Source organism: Mastigoproctus giganteus, chromosome 12, assembly GCF_048544385.1.
Source record: "Mastigoproctus giganteus isolate SK-2022 chromosome 12, ASM4854438v1, whole genome shotgun sequence".
In the NCBI taxonomy this organism is placed as follows: domain Eukaryota; kingdom Metazoa; phylum Arthropoda; class Arachnida; order Uropygi; family Thelyphonidae; genus Mastigoproctus; species Mastigoproctus giganteus.
This window is the reverse complement of record NC_143586.1, coordinates 71,872,912-71,888,622: the sequence shown is the minus strand read 5'-3', so window position 1 is coordinate 71,888,622 and position 15,711 is coordinate 71,872,912. Positions and strand designations below refer to the sequence as shown.

Sequence of the window (15,711 nt, the reverse complement as noted above, 5' to 3'; positions counted from 1 at the left end):
TGGACCAATCTGATTCATCCCTTTCCTTCTTGAGTTTAAATAGGTAAAGAACTCTTTTCTGTTTTTCTTTGCATCCTTTGCCAAGGATTTTTCGTAGTCTGCCTTTGCTTGCCTAATCTCCTTTGTGACTTGGTTACAGACCAACTTATATCTACCATAGGCTTCCATATCACCCATTAATTTGTATGTATCCCATGCATTTTTCTTCTCTGCCACATGTCTCATTAGTTCATCTGACAACCATTTAGGCCTAAACCTTGAACAATATTTCTTAGTTGGTATGTAAAGCCTGGTAGCCTCCAAGATTAGTTCCTTGAATGCTTCCCATTTTGAGTTTGCTGTTGGTACCATCATCAGTTGGTTAAAATTGTTAATTAACCGGTATTACAGGCAATAACGAAGTTCGCCCATCTATCAACACAGCCAGATAATAATTATTATCACTGGCTGTGTTGATGTATTATATAATACATGGGCGAACCTATGTATTACCACTATCTGCCGTGAAACAAAATCTGCGAAATTAATGTTCAAATAATAAAATATTGTTATTTAGAGTTATTATCGCTTTTTAAGTGAAACTTTCGAAACACTAACAAATTAAATTTATATAATTAAGGAAATGGAGGTTCTAATATGCAGGCGGGGCGGGGTGCGTTCCAGAATCCATTTTTTCGTTACAAAAATAGGCTGTTTCATTGCAAGCAGTCACATAAAATTACATTAAAGAATAAAATTAAACAAAAAAGGGTTAGTTTGACATTTTGAGTACGCCGAAGTTAAAATCCACGAGCAAAAGTACTGGATCTTGGATACATCCTGTGCTCTGTGCAGGCTGTTCGTTGTGACGTTTTCGTTAGGGATTATTCTCGTGGTAGAGAGCGGGTGCCAATATTCTACAGAACCCTGTCACTTGGAGGGCATATTTGAATTTTCTTGTGAACCCCTTTTGCAAACCGAGTTGAGTTTGAAAGGGGGGTGAGGGACATGAGACCCACTCTTCAGAATGACTAACTCAGTCACGTTGTGAAAAAAGGCATTCAAACTCATATCTTTTCCACGGGGTACGAACTGGTTGTTGTTGTAGTAGTGTTTTAAATGCATCGGCAACTAAGGCCATTGCTCCCGTGTATATTGTCTGTAAATTGGATGTGTTCTGAGGTGGATTTTTTGTTTGCTGGACAAAAACCGAGTTTCCGGGAGAAAAAACCACGCTTCCCTCGCCTGAGATCGACTAACTCAGCCATGTTGTGAAGAAGGCCCATAAAAATTCCTCACATCATCGACGTGACTCGAACTCAGGTCTTTTCCACCCGGTGTGGGGAGGACTGTGGTCCTACCAAATGTGCTACTCACGAGGGCGCGATGGACTGGTTTAAGTCACAATATCACAGTCGGTAGGGTGCGAATTGTGTCAGAATCGTATGCAGAGCAAGTCCAGCACCTTCCATGGTCATCGGTTATTAATTCAATCAAAAAACCATGGGGCCATCTGAATCGACGTATTCCAGGTAGACACCAGCAACCAACGAATCTGATGGTTCCAGAGGTCACTGGAACATCGAGGGAATAATGTCACCAGAGACAACTCTATTTGAAAACGAGAATTGTAAAAAATCCGGCATATGCTATTTCCCCTCGGGAAATATAATATAATACAGTCAGCTTCAACTACAGTATTCATTGACCATTTGATATCTATTGAACATGAGAGTATTGTTAATTATTATTAATAACTGTTTTTGTTTAAAATACAAATTTTAAACAAAAAGTATATATTTTCTGTATTTGTTTCAATTTATATTTATCCATTCATCTATTTATTTATTTGTTTATTTAATTTTGGGATCGTGGAGATATAAAATAATGTGAACAATTAAAATCCTTATTTACAATATTTATAATTTAAATATTGTAATTGTACAATATACAGAATTTTACTATTAGATTTAAATTAGCATCATTTACTTTGCATTTTTACTGAGAAGTGGAAAATGACTCTGGAGATGCATTTAACTTGAATACAGTGTTTGTACCGCTCCAGGACATTGGCCAATTGTGGCGGTTTCTTCCCATATTCCGTTGATCACATATCGGATCTCTAGTAATCAAAATTCCATTTAATAGTCTTCAAGCAGAACTCAAGACAAGAGAACTGAATTTAATATTACAAATTATCTGAACTTTAAATTTCAGATCGACTCTTGGCCCAATATATATCAAATGATTATTTAGTATAAATTAATTATTAAAAATATTGTTATTAATATTTCATTTTCTGATTGTTATCAATCTTTGATAAAAGATTTACCTTTGCTAGCTAAGTAATCAATGGCGAATTCCGACCATGACATTCTTTATAAGCAATTTCATTCGTTGATATTTCAGGAGTTTGTGTCCTTCCCACGAGAGCAAACACGCCAGACAACTTCAAATGCCCGGAACAGTTTGGATACTATCCAGATATAGAAGATTGTTCAAAGTACTTCCTATGTGTGTTCGGAGATTCCATACATGAGAAATGTACGGGAGGATTGTTCTTCAGCGCGGAATTACAGACATGTGATTGGCCCAGGAACGTAGTATGTTCAACAGGTAGGAACCTCCACCCTTGAGACTTTTGATCTACGAAAATTATCTGAAAAGTTAAAGCTTATTTGTCAGTAATAGCTGTGCTTAATTTAAACAAGTATAACGGGACTACAAAAAAAAAAAAGAAAAGAAAGAAGGGTGTGAAGATAAAATAGATACAAACAGAGGTGCAGTCCTCTTTAAAAAGGCGTTGGGTACGGATAAGTAAATACAAAAATAGTGCAAAATAAAGTCCCACCCCAGGGCACACCTTTCTTCAAAAAAGAAAAACCAAAATGGTCGGGCGTTGGTCGGCTGAGTCATGGTCCGATTGTTTCTCTGTTTGTAAATTAATTTCGCTTGTCTGCATGCCCAGATGAAATCAATCTCCATAAAGAATAAGAGATATAAATAACAATAATGATAAAGGGTTTCGGCCTCTGCTCGCTGCGCTCGCCTCTTTTGATAAAATAAAATAAAATCCTTACAGAAGCCTTCGACACTGTGTGTCTCTCTTCCTCAGCTATGAATACATAAATACGTTACATATGGAAATCAAGAATTGTATCTTGTGGCCATGCTAGATAAACAAAGCTCGTGCATGAGGTTTATCTAGCGTGACCACGCTTAAACAGAAGCTTGTGTTTGTTACGTATTAACACGTAACCCGCATTCCTCTTCTCTCATTGGCTGAATAAAAATCACTAAGAGGGAAACTTTTTTAATGTATAGAAAGACGATACAAAATTTATTTATTACAATACAATAATAATAATAATAAGCGTCACTGGAAAGGGGTTTACTGATTAAATAAACTAATCACTGTACGTTAAACTGGAGCTTTATTTTTGACTTTTCATTCTTTGATCCACTTGGATCACACAAATATTACAAACAAGTCCATCATAGAATCCGGCACACTTCCAGGCAATTCTTAGCATTTATAACACGCGCTCTCAAATGTTTCTTAATATAGTCGACTGTTCTAAAACATATATTAACAGCTTAAATCATCATTTACTATGAAGTCTAAAATCCCTACCACAGATGTAGGCTTTTATTATCAAATTAATATATGAGTAAATATCACAAGGCAGCACTTTGAAGCCTGCAGGCGAATGGCCGGGTTAAGGGTAACTTTTTTTTTTCCCAATAATCCTTATCTTCTCCGTTTTCAATAGCATATCAAGTTCAAAGTCCTTCCTAATACCGCTATTTGAGTTTAACTTAGCTGGCTTCTGCATGCATAGCTGAAAACCGAGGAAGCTGCCCTTTGCACATCGTACAATGAATCCAGTAGCTGGCGTCTTGTTACATTCAATTCATTGCTTTATTGCAAAAGCCTGTAGATGAAAGTGAACAGAGTTTGTGCAATAATAATCCAAGGCAACATAGCTACGCCACTTCATCAAGTGGTGGAACAACTAATGTTTCATTCATTCATTTGTAATACAACACTATTTTTACCTCATTATGCTGTCCAGTATATCCACTCTTCTCTTCCAAAAATTTTGGAAGAGAAGAGTGGCCGAAGGGCATGGTTAAGCTTCGACCGATTTATCTTGTCAAACATCTCCACCTTTGAATTTAACAGTCTGTCAGAACTTGACATTTGTCGATTCATACACATCCCCCACCCTCTTGCAGGCCATAGTTTGTATTCCTACCATAAACTAATCCCAATGATAACTTCAGCCATAAGTACATTGACACACTCATTTCGAAAGTAGCCGTCAGAAGTGGCCCTTTGACCCTTGGCGGTTTTCTATGATGTCTTCATCCATGGACTGAAAGAGTGATGTGTACTTAGCTATGAAATACGCTGTTTATTCTACATCCGAACGTTGACACTGTATACGTGTGTGGTAACTTTCAACCAGCAGCAAAAGTTTACCCGTTTTCCTACCAAGATTGAGGACTACTTTCAACATTTTTGTTTGTTTATTTGCGTATATAAAAAACTTGGCGTTTTATTTTTACAAGTATTATCCGACTGCTTATTGTTTGTTCAGTAAAGTTTTTAATCTACCGTTTCTCTCTTATATTTATTTCCCCTGAAAGGTGTTAAAGCGTTGTAGGTGTTGCCTGAAGTAAAACAAGTTTAGATGTGTATACTGTACGTTGGCATATCTGGAACTCCTGAATTTCGAATTAACAAATAGATAACTTCTTTTCCTGTATTCATATTATTATTAACACTACAAAAACTAACTAGATAATAATGTCAGCACAGTGGAGGATGTGAATATAAACAAATATAAATAAATATTAATAATAATGTCAACACAGTGGAGGATACCTATTCAAATCTCATTTCATCAAATGATGTATTCTAAATAAAATGCTCTTTGGTTCTCAGAAACTGGGTATCACACGATCAGACATTGAGATTGGCAAATGCGTGGTACAAAATACTACTACTTGATATCAGCTGAAACTTTTTTCAGATGGTAATTTAAATCAAAGAGTAATTTGAGGCACGCAGATCGCCTGTATGGAGTCAAGCATGACTGATCTGATATTGAGGTTCTCTTCAAACCACACGCGTGCTGAAATTTGGCAAAGTCCGGTCAGTCTATAACAAACAAGTGTTGTTTGTATCTTCATGCTGGTGGGCCTGTTAGTAACACGGCATGTTTGTCCTTCGGAGAGAAGGCGTTTTGCAATTCAGCTAGAAGGGACCACCTGGGTATAAACCACCCGCAAGCTAGAGTTGAGGCGTGGCTCTCGCATCCTACAGAAAAAAAGCTGGACCTTTGTAGTTGCACGCAACAATAACTGGAAAATTATTTTTATTGCCAAGTTTTCTTTGTTTCTTCAAAAAGGAAGGAAGAAAACTTCCTGTCCTTCTTGAGACTTCTTAGCTAAGTCGCTTTGTTCAGATTCGAATCCCATCGATGACTACAGGAATTTATTGTTTAAAAGTTCGAGTTAGTTGGTTTCCAGTTGAGATGGTGGGTTTTTTCCGGAGTTTTCTACTTTTTTTCCAACTCGCAAGCAAAGTTAGCTGATTTTATAATATACAACTGAAAGAAACAGCGAGCTGATGTATAGGAAAAAAAAAAAGCAACGCCCTTGCATTTTGTGGTATACCTTTAACATAGATCCGCAAAGCGGACTTCTGATAATAAAATTTTACTGAAACAAACTGAAAACGCTTTAGGAGATGTCCGGATCCAGAAGCAAATGAATTTACATTCATTACTGAGAGATCATCCTGGAGCGAGTCCGAGTAGTAAGAGATTGGTATATTCGCATATACCAATCTCTCAAGTATTGAGAGATTGGTATATGCGAAGTATATGGAAGAATGTCATTGTCAATGATCATTCTTTGATGTTATTCGTTCATTTTTGTCTAATGATGGATAAGGTTGAATTCAAAAGATTCGTAGGCAAGCACACAAGAAAGCCATTCTAGAAGCATACATGAATGCCTTTATATTCAACGACGAAGCCTTCTTGAAAGTCAGTAAATTACACGCACCGAAAATCTACTATTCTTTTCCGTTTAGATCAGTGGATTGCCATCATTTTTAATTTCGTCCTTTCGCTAGCCTAATCTTAGATTTGGGATTGTTTAAAATGCAGAACGCCGCATAATCGGATCCACGAAGCCACAAAATACTGTGCTGTAAAAATTTGTCATTGGTTTAAATTCTGAACCAAAGATTGATTATCACTGATCCAGTGGTAATAGTGAAGAATGGACGTCCTCTACAGAAATTTTGACAAGTCCAGTTTTGATATATCATTGCAAAAGAAAGGATATTCCAAGCGTATTTTATAACAAGAACTGTATTTTCCATCTGTTAATAATTTAGATAAAATGATTTAGAAATTCCCCCTGTCTCTTCATTTTTTTGTGCATGATCATCTTATAGACTTCCAAGATTTTCTTTTTAGTTTTAGAAGTGAATTCTGGATTAAACTCAATTCTTTTCTCTTCAGTGTTTTGTTATTACGAAATTTATATTTTCAGAAAATTAAATATATATTTTTATATATGTTTCAGATCTGAAAATAAATGAAGAGCCACCTTCCCAACCACAATCTGTGGCAGACGAAGAGTTTAGTTCAACTCGTACATCTGCTACGACTCGAACGAGACGTCCTCCAACGTCCAATCCGAAAGGATCATCGCAATTATCGATAGCAAATTCTGAAGACCCTGACTTTAAAAGAAAAAACAGCACACTGCGACCTTATCGTCAACGTAGTTCCTCAAGTACAACAAGCACAACTGCATCAACCACAAGGGAGACTACAACAAAAACTACAACTACCACCACAACTACAACCACCACACCATTCAGTGTCCTGTTTACATCTAGTCCACCATCTTCAGAAAGTGAGTTTAGGAAACCTGATAGGCAGTATATTAGGAATTCATCAGATGATAATCGTCTTTATGATGAAAAAGAAAGTCTGTCTTCTACTGCCCTTGGCAATATCGACCCTGACCAACCACAATTCGAAGAAGCGTCCCATTCCTTCGTCGATACTTCCGGAGGCATTCACATTGACGATGGACCTGACTCCTTATATAATATTCCCTTACCAGGTGTAGGAGATCTAAGCGTTTTTATTAAGCCTATTGGCAATAGCAACATTGATATAAATGAAGACACTAGTGATGACAATTCGGATGACTTCAATGGTGAAGATGGAGCTGTTTCAATAGGCTTTCCTGATAGCACAGGCGGCGACATTACCAAGTTAACTCCTGGAAAGATTGGTGGAAATTCCAAAGAGTCACCTATTGCCCCATTGCGTTCAAACAATGGCCATAGGAAAGATCCCGATACACCATCTTACAACAGTGGTGGTAAACAGGAATCAACTGAAGTACCATCGCTTTATCCCGACAATGATAACACTAGAGAATATGGGCAGTTTGATGTCATTGTGCCTCGTCAGAGAAATCAGAAAGAAGAACAAATTCTTTTGGATCAGCCCGGAAATACTCGACGCGATAGAATTCTACAAAATCAAGGCAGCGGCAGCAGAAATATAGATTTTCAGAAGACAGATCAAGAAAGACTAAGGCCGGTCCAGGCAGATCAAGAAAGACTAAGGCCGGTCCAGGCAGATCAAGAAAGACTAAGGCCAGTCCAGGGAGATCAAGAAAGACTACGGCCGGTCCAAGCAGATCAAGGCGGTTTGACCATTCCAGTGGGTGGAAGAATACCTAATCCGCCAGATGTCGTGGTTGTAAGTGGAAATAATGGCAAATATAGCGACCCTGATGTAGTTTACGTTGCAGATAATAATGGAAACCACAGAGACTTAGATGTTTTCTTAGTGAATGCTGGCTTTGTGAAAAATACCGAAGTTTATAATAATTCGAATAAAACTAAAGGGCCCGATGATCTGGTGTCTTATTTTGAATCGGAATTACAGAAAGAAGGACAAGAAAAAGAAAATAAACAAAATAAAGAAGAAGCTAATGCTCCTAATTCAAGAGGGGTTACACCCAAGGATCCTTTCAAAGAATGGAGAGTAATTAGTCCAAATAATGAAAACTATAAAGATTCAATATCCTTCCAAGGTAATGAGGATCGTCGAGACAGTGTATCAGTTGCGCATAACAACGGAAATTATGAAGATCCAGATGCCATTCCACCTCATACCATCTCTAATTCACAGTATCCAAATTCTGCAGATTCTCGCAATAAGCCATTCAGTGACCATTCGTTTGCTCCTCATGGAGAGACTTATGGTGTCAGACAACGTAACAACGTCACGGAGAGGCTAGCTGGGGGAAGGTCGGGTACATCAGATACCCAGTATGGAGTTAACAGTCAGTCATATCAAGTTCCTCGACAAGTTTTCACATCAAAATCCGAACCTAAAAACAATGGTCAACGCGATCCAGGTGTTCAGCCTAAAGAGACAGTTTCTACCGAATCTCCAAGATCGTTTGACCCTAATCCGAGAAAGACTTATACCAACTATGAGGCCCCTCGTCGATATCCAGATTACTTTGGAGATGATTACGAAACCACTACCAAGCAATCTCCTCAGTTAACCAGAACTAGAGGAACTCCTCGGCAACGTAGGCCCTCAACTCAGCCTCCTGTATTCATTCCTAGTGCTACCACTACAACAACCACCACTGCTGCGCCATCTGTCAGGACACGTACTAGAAGGCCACAGCAACAAAATCCTCCACCTCCTCCTCCTTCTAGTAGACAACCCAACTTTGTGGCTACTACTCCTCCTACTCTTCCTTCCAGACCCTTGTCACAGTTCCCAACACCACAACCCCTCTCACAGGCATCCAGATGCGATCCTAAAAAATGTAAACTTCCCGACTGTCGCTGTGGAGGCACAGAAGTTCCATTAGGGTTAAATGCCAACGAAATTCCTCAAGTTCTGCTTCTCACCTTCGACGATGCTGTTAACGACTTAAATTATGATCTATACAATGAGCTTTTTCATACTGGTAGAAAAAATCCTAATGGTTGCCCCATTCTTGGTACATTCTATGTGTCGCACGAATGGACAGATTATGGACAAGTACAAACGTTGTATTCTCAAGGGCATGAAATGGCTTCTCACTCAATTACGTAAGTATTAGTTTTTCAGGATTTCCACAAAGTCATCTGTATTGTTATATTTAATTTGTTATTAAACTTAAGATGCAGCTACCAATTTTAAAATTAAAATCGTGGTTATCAATCACAAAAATAGACAATTAGGCAAAAAATAATACAGTACATGGCAAAAAATCAGTAATGTCGACAAAATAACTGAAATAAAATGTTATAGAATGAGGAAGCAGCTGTTGACCAGAGTAGCTGCACTAAATAGTGCATACGAGTTTTCTCATCCGCTTATAACCGGTCTACTAGGCCATGCCTCGTATTAAAGTCTTTCTATTTAACAGCACTGAATACCTCTGTAGCACACCTTGCTCTTCAGTAAATCAAGATTCAAATACATATTCCTGCGCTGTATTTTAAGTACGATGCGCGTCTCCCAACTCAAGGTCATATCGACTTGTTTTCAGTTGGAATTTACCGTGATACTAAACAACACGCCCAGAATACCTTGAGAACTCAGTGGACTTAACCTGAGCCCTAGCTTTTAAAGGAAATAACAAACGTAGAAAGAAGAATCTTGATTGTTTCTGGTTATATTGCTGAAGCTCAGCAATTAGCCTTTAGATCTATGGGAAAGGTTTGGTTTTGCAACTCACAAGGATACTTTTTTTGAATAACATATATATTTCATTATATATACTGATTGTTGTTTATATCAGTGGACCTTAACCTTTGACGACTAAAGACCTCTTTTAGCTTTAAAACTTTTTCGCTTACCCCCAAGCTTAATAAAATTTGTCTATTCTGTAAATTTTCCCAGTTGTTAATTAAATGTTTTGCGAATACCATCGTCTTCCACGGATTAACAGGACCGGTAGAGGTACTCGTAATTAAATTAAAAATTTACCGAAATAATAGATTAATTAATTTATTTATTAACACAGACAGAATTTATGTGTAGTATATGCATTATAATTTTAATGGTAAAAGAACATTATGAAAAAAGTAAAAAATACGGTTGGCAGAAATTGATACAACAATTTAAATTTTGGTGTTTGAAGTTTTTCCATGTTTGCTTTTATTTCGAATAAGATAAACCAGACAAACCTTATAATTATTGCTCATTTTTTCAGTTAAAATTTCTTTTTATACAAAGAAATACGTAAACGTTGGCAATGTTACGCATGCTGATGCTACTAGCTTAGCGAGTACAATATATTACCCTGAAAGTTGTTAGATATGAATGTACTGCATGATTAAGGCTTGAAATGATAAAAGACAGCTGTAGGCGGGTATAGTCTACATGTTTATTGCTGCGAGACGTTCTCGATTCTTCTGTGCTTGGGAACCACATGATAAGACTCGCGAACAGTGGCTGCTGTGTTTATCAGATGCCATTACAGGATATCTTCTCACCTTTAGCATAACACTGAATACGAGTCGCACAAAAGATTATGTTGCTCATGTATTGTCCATATCGAGGAAACAAAGGAAGAAAAATATATTTTTTTGTGATATCTCTGTTAGCAGTATTGCTGAATTTGCAATGAAATATTTCTTTGAGCTGTTATATGAAAAGCATATCAGCGAGTTAAACAGAGGCATGGTTAGTGGCAACTGTGCAGTAAGTATTCTTAAATACGGAGGTGACATATAGATCGGGGCAGACAATGTCGCGAATCTGTAATCAGTAATGCAGTCGGCACCGATTGGATACATTTCAGTGTCAAGCACAAAGGCCCAAAGAAAGTGCCTTATGACCTGAACTGACTTCTTTCCCGTGATTAGCAAAAATCGAAAGGCAAAACTGCGTAAAATAAATCAAGGAGACGGGAATACGCATGTAAACCAGCGCTGCATGTTGAAAGCTTTGGGAAAGTTGGAGGTGTTAGCAGCTGTACTGCACTCTGTAAGCGTCCTTTATGGGATCGCCGTTAGGAGAAGTCGAAATCTGGGTTCAAATCCTGTAGGAGAATGGAAAATTTCTTAGAGGCCTCTTCAGTCGAAGCTGTAGTGAGCCAGTCTCAGGTGGAGGGAAGAGAGAGAGAGATTTCTTGTACATTATTTCAGGGTTAGCCCGCGCAACGTATCTGCCAGTGACTTATACAGACATAGCACACAATAGTCCATATGAAGTAGCAAATTCTGTGAATTAAAAATATGCCAATATTTTTGCCTATAATGGCGATCAAAGTTTCAGAGCTCCAGAAGGGACTGATAGTTGGATGCTGTGCTGAAAATGCCCGTATGTGCTACTGCTCAGGAATTAAACATTCCCTGATTGACATCAGCAACGTGCTGAAGAAATGGAAGAAAAGAAGCGACCGTGAGTCCCAAAAACGAGCAAGCATAAAATACTGACAGGAGCTGATGCACCAGAGACGGTTAGTTACTTCATCTTATCTTAGAGAATTGAATTTGGGGCACAGTTTGTGGACCAAGGCTCATGGAGAGCCGCAGCCCACATCATTACCTGCTCCCTTCTCTTTCATTCCATACCACGAATTCGTGATAATCATAATCACATTGCGTTTAAGAAACCCACTAATAAGTGAGTTTCTTAAACGAAAAATTTGTTCGATGAGGAGTGGAATTGTAGAGTGAAAGCGTCGCGAGGCAAAGACTGAATGATCTTGTTCCGTCTGTGGAAATTCTTTATACTATAATATAAAAATAATAATAGAAAAGAGCTAAAGAACAAGCGCTTAACGTAACGACCAATAACCATTTTTACAAATTGGATGTCTTTCAAAATGACTGCTGCGCGGATACCATCGCGCCCTCTATGGGATTAAATTGACTATTCTCTTAATTTAAAGCTGAAATTAATTTTAATGATTTGGTAAAATACGAGCAAATTAAGAACCAAATAAGTAATAAATCATCGTTTTAATTTTAATGTATATATTAATAGATAACTTACCTCAAAATAAACACCAAATTAATAAAGATACCATTAAGTAAAAGATAAAACGATTAATATAATTTTCATTAATTAGTAGTGTGTAACAGTTAGTGGAATTATAAGATGAATGCTTATATTAAATAAAATTCCATCACCAAAGCAATGTGATTATGATGTCCTTTAATTATATATTATATAATATAACATTTATATTATATTATATACTTATAAGCGTTTATTTACTGACCGTAATTTGTCTATTAATTAGCATTAAAATTAATGCCTCTTTAATATGATCATTTTTAATTATTATTTGCAATGGCTATATTACTGATATTTTATATTATATGTATTAGTGTTTCATGAGTTTTTTTTTAACAAAGAGCACAGTAACTGACTGAACAAATATTAAGGGACGGTTTGTTTTCTCGTTACAGACACAGCTATGGTGAGAAGTTCTCAAAAAACCAGTGGATGAAGGAAGTGAATGGACAGCGAGAAATTCTTCATCTCTGTGGTGGAGTTCAGCTCCAAGACATCAGAGGCATGAGGGCGCCATTCCTGCAGATTGGTGGTAACAAAATGTTCGAGATGCTTTTCGAAGCCAACTTCACCTACGATTCCTCCATGCCTGTCTTCGAAAATAGTCCCCCTTTTTGGCCTTATACGTTGGATTATGCACTCAGCCACGAATGTATGATTACCCCGTGTCCTACGAAGTCATTTCCAGGTTTGTGGGAGATAGGAATGGTGATGTGGGTCGATCTGCGAGGCGGCAGGTGTTCTATGGGCGATGCCTGCTCCAATCCTCCCGATGAAGACGGCGTTGCCAAAATGTTAATGAAAAACTTCAACAGACATTACAAATCAAATCGAGCCCCTTTAGGACTCTTCTACCACTCCGCATGGTTCAACACTCAGCATCACCGACGTGGTTTTATGAAGTTTCTTGATGAAGTATTAAGCAAAGGCGATGTCTACGTAGTTACAAACTGGCAGTTGATTCAATGGTTGAGAGATCCTACTCCGTTGTCGAATATAAAAAATTTCGAACCTTGGCAGTGCCGCCGTAGGAACGATCGTCCCCCTCCTTGTCATAACCCCACTGTGTGTAACGTCTGGTACCAGGGTGGAGTTCGATACATGAAAACATGCCAACCGTGTCCGACCAAATATCCATGGGTTGGTAGCACTGGATTTGAAGGCAGAGGCTGATCTCGAATCTTAATTTAACCTTCCTTTCATTGACTTTTATTTAAGATCAACTATTTCTTTCCTGGATTTTACGTATCTCTTAGATGATGTCCGACTGACTGGACTAAGTCTGTGTTTTGCCATATAAGGTGTGAAACCTGCTCCTCTGGAATCTTGCTGTCTTAGAAGGCGTTCTTATCACCGACTGTTAAAAACATTATTAATTCCGGAACGTCTTCTATGACAGAACCCCATCATTGTGTATGAAATTTCTGTACATTGCGATTTAAAAAAAAAGGACAGTGTAAATAAAGCAACTTGCCAAGTGCTTCTGTAATATGCGTCTAAAAAATCCAGTTTTTCTGTTTTGTCTGTACGATAAATTTTCCAAGTGTGAATAGATGCCATATATATGTTTTGTTTTGTGTTTGCTGAAAAGATGGGGTTGGCATGGACAGAACTGGTGTCAGTGAAGAACACCTCGGGATGGAATGGTAAAGGTCTTTGATCTCTTCACTCAGCTGGCAGAGAAAAATAAAATAAAATTCTTACGTCCTTTAAATGAAATGTGATTGTATTTATTATTTATTTATTATGTATTATAGAGGTACAGCACTTTTTTATTATCACACAGAATGTCTTTTTGGACCAAGAAAGTACAATTTGTTTTTTTTAGTTTACTGTATAAAATTTTTATAATTTATAAAATTTATAATAAATAAATATAATAATATAACAAACATAATAAATTTTTCATATATAAATTATGATTTATAATTTATTTATAAATTAAAATAAAAAAGTTATTGTACTAGGGAGGAGTGTCCAGAAAGTAAGGGAATATTCATTTATTGACGAGGATAGAAACAGTGCGCGTAGATTCAACCTAATATTCATTTTTCTACATAATCATTACCATAATTCAGCACAATTACATATATTTTAATTCAACCTGAATAAAATTTCTTTCGAAAATATATTTGAGTATCTTTTCAATGCTGTTCAGAAGAGAGAGAGAAAAAAGTATCTTTAATTATAATCTTTACGCCTATACTTAATAGAGTTTGTTTATATTTGCACACTTTTTCTTTTATGAATATCCTTTATAAATAGTTAATTATAAATCAGTGAGTAAGCTTCGGTATCTTCCAAGGGAATTAATATTTTATGAGCATTTTATGTCAACTTTAATATCTTAAAAGCACACTAACGCAATCAAAATGCAATAAATTTACTTCCTTCAACGTAATAACTTCTTGGGAAGCTACCAAGCCAATTACTGAGAAAAATCCAAGCTTTCAGAGGTGATCAGTTAATTAAGAAAAGCTAGTTAGTGTTGTATACACACAGTCGAAGTTTAAACAGTCTCGTTTCCTTCATATTGTCTACTTATTCAGTGCTGTTTTTTTGGTTGTTAAGGCCTTTTCTTTCATTAGATGATGCTAAGTCAGTCTGATGGTTTCAATTTGACTGAATATGCGCATTTATCATATTTAACGTTTACAGAAATGTCATCAGTGGTGTCCAATAGTAAGGACACTATTAACATTGAAACTATTGTAAACCGAAGATATGAATAATGAATTTATATCTATTTTAGATTCCGGAGGAGTCCCAGTTCAGGTCAAAAACACGAGTACTGGTAGTAAACTTTATATATACTATATATGTCTGGAAACTTAATGTGCAGAAGCATCGACCTCTGATGGTGGAGATATAAATTTCCAAAACCCATAATTTTTACATTAGTTACATGCATTTCACCACACATCATTATGTAAGAATAATAGAGACATGAGAAATAAAAACCGCATTAGATTACTTCCTTATTCTCTACCCTTCCATTACTTTTTTTCTCCCCGACTTTCCTCTGTTTATCTACCTTTCGTCTAAGAAACGAGATAGCTCTTAGTTCTATGTCCAGTTTTTTTCAGGGTGTCTAATGTCAGAAAGCGAGTATGCAATTTCGATTTTCGAAGACAACCCATTTTTATAGCAATCCTCGACGCTTTGGGGCAAGCTTGGCCTCCTGTCCAAGCATGGTACAATACTGTTCACTATCGATACTCTATTCATGATATGGGTAGTATTCGTGGATGAGTACCTTGAAGTCCCAAAGAAATTGGGACGTCAAGGTACATCCCAATTTCTCAACTAATGCTGGAGTACCTCAAGGTTCTCTTCTTAAATCAACGTTATCTTTTTAACACCACTGACCGTCTTCCATTAACTGGAAATCCCATCGATAGTTGCACTGATGACTGTATCCAAAAGAGAGTAGTCAATGATCCCGTTCGTACAAACTTATTCCACTCCCCATTATACAGATGTTCCGTTTCTATTGAGTACCATTCTACAGAAACAGTATTTCCATGGACAGTTCTTCCAATCGCTTCTAATAGCTGTTTTTAAACTCAGTTTTTTATTCTGATTTCAGAAATGTTATTTTCCTTTTTTTTTTTCTCTATGACTGCCGTTTTTTCCAAAAATCACT

General features: G+C 37.0%; 1 protein-coding gene across 1 annotated transcript in view; it reads left to right on the top strand.

Annotated features, from left to right (window-relative positions):
• Positions 1–13,784, top strand: part of LOC150077184 (uncharacterized) — a 77,222-nt gene extending 63,438 nt beyond the window's left edge. The window contains exons 2-4 of the mRNA XM_090386458.1: positions 2,389–2,595; positions 6,586–9,142; positions 12,461–13,784. Of these exons, the coding sequence (XP_090242584.1) occupies positions 2,389–2,595; positions 6,586–9,142; positions 12,461–13,238 (3,542 nt within the window). The 3' untranslated portion in view covers positions 13,239–13,784. The remainder of the gene's footprint in view (positions 1–2,388; positions 2,596–6,585; positions 9,143–12,460) is intronic.
• Positions 13,785–15,711: the final 1,927 nt, after the last annotated feature.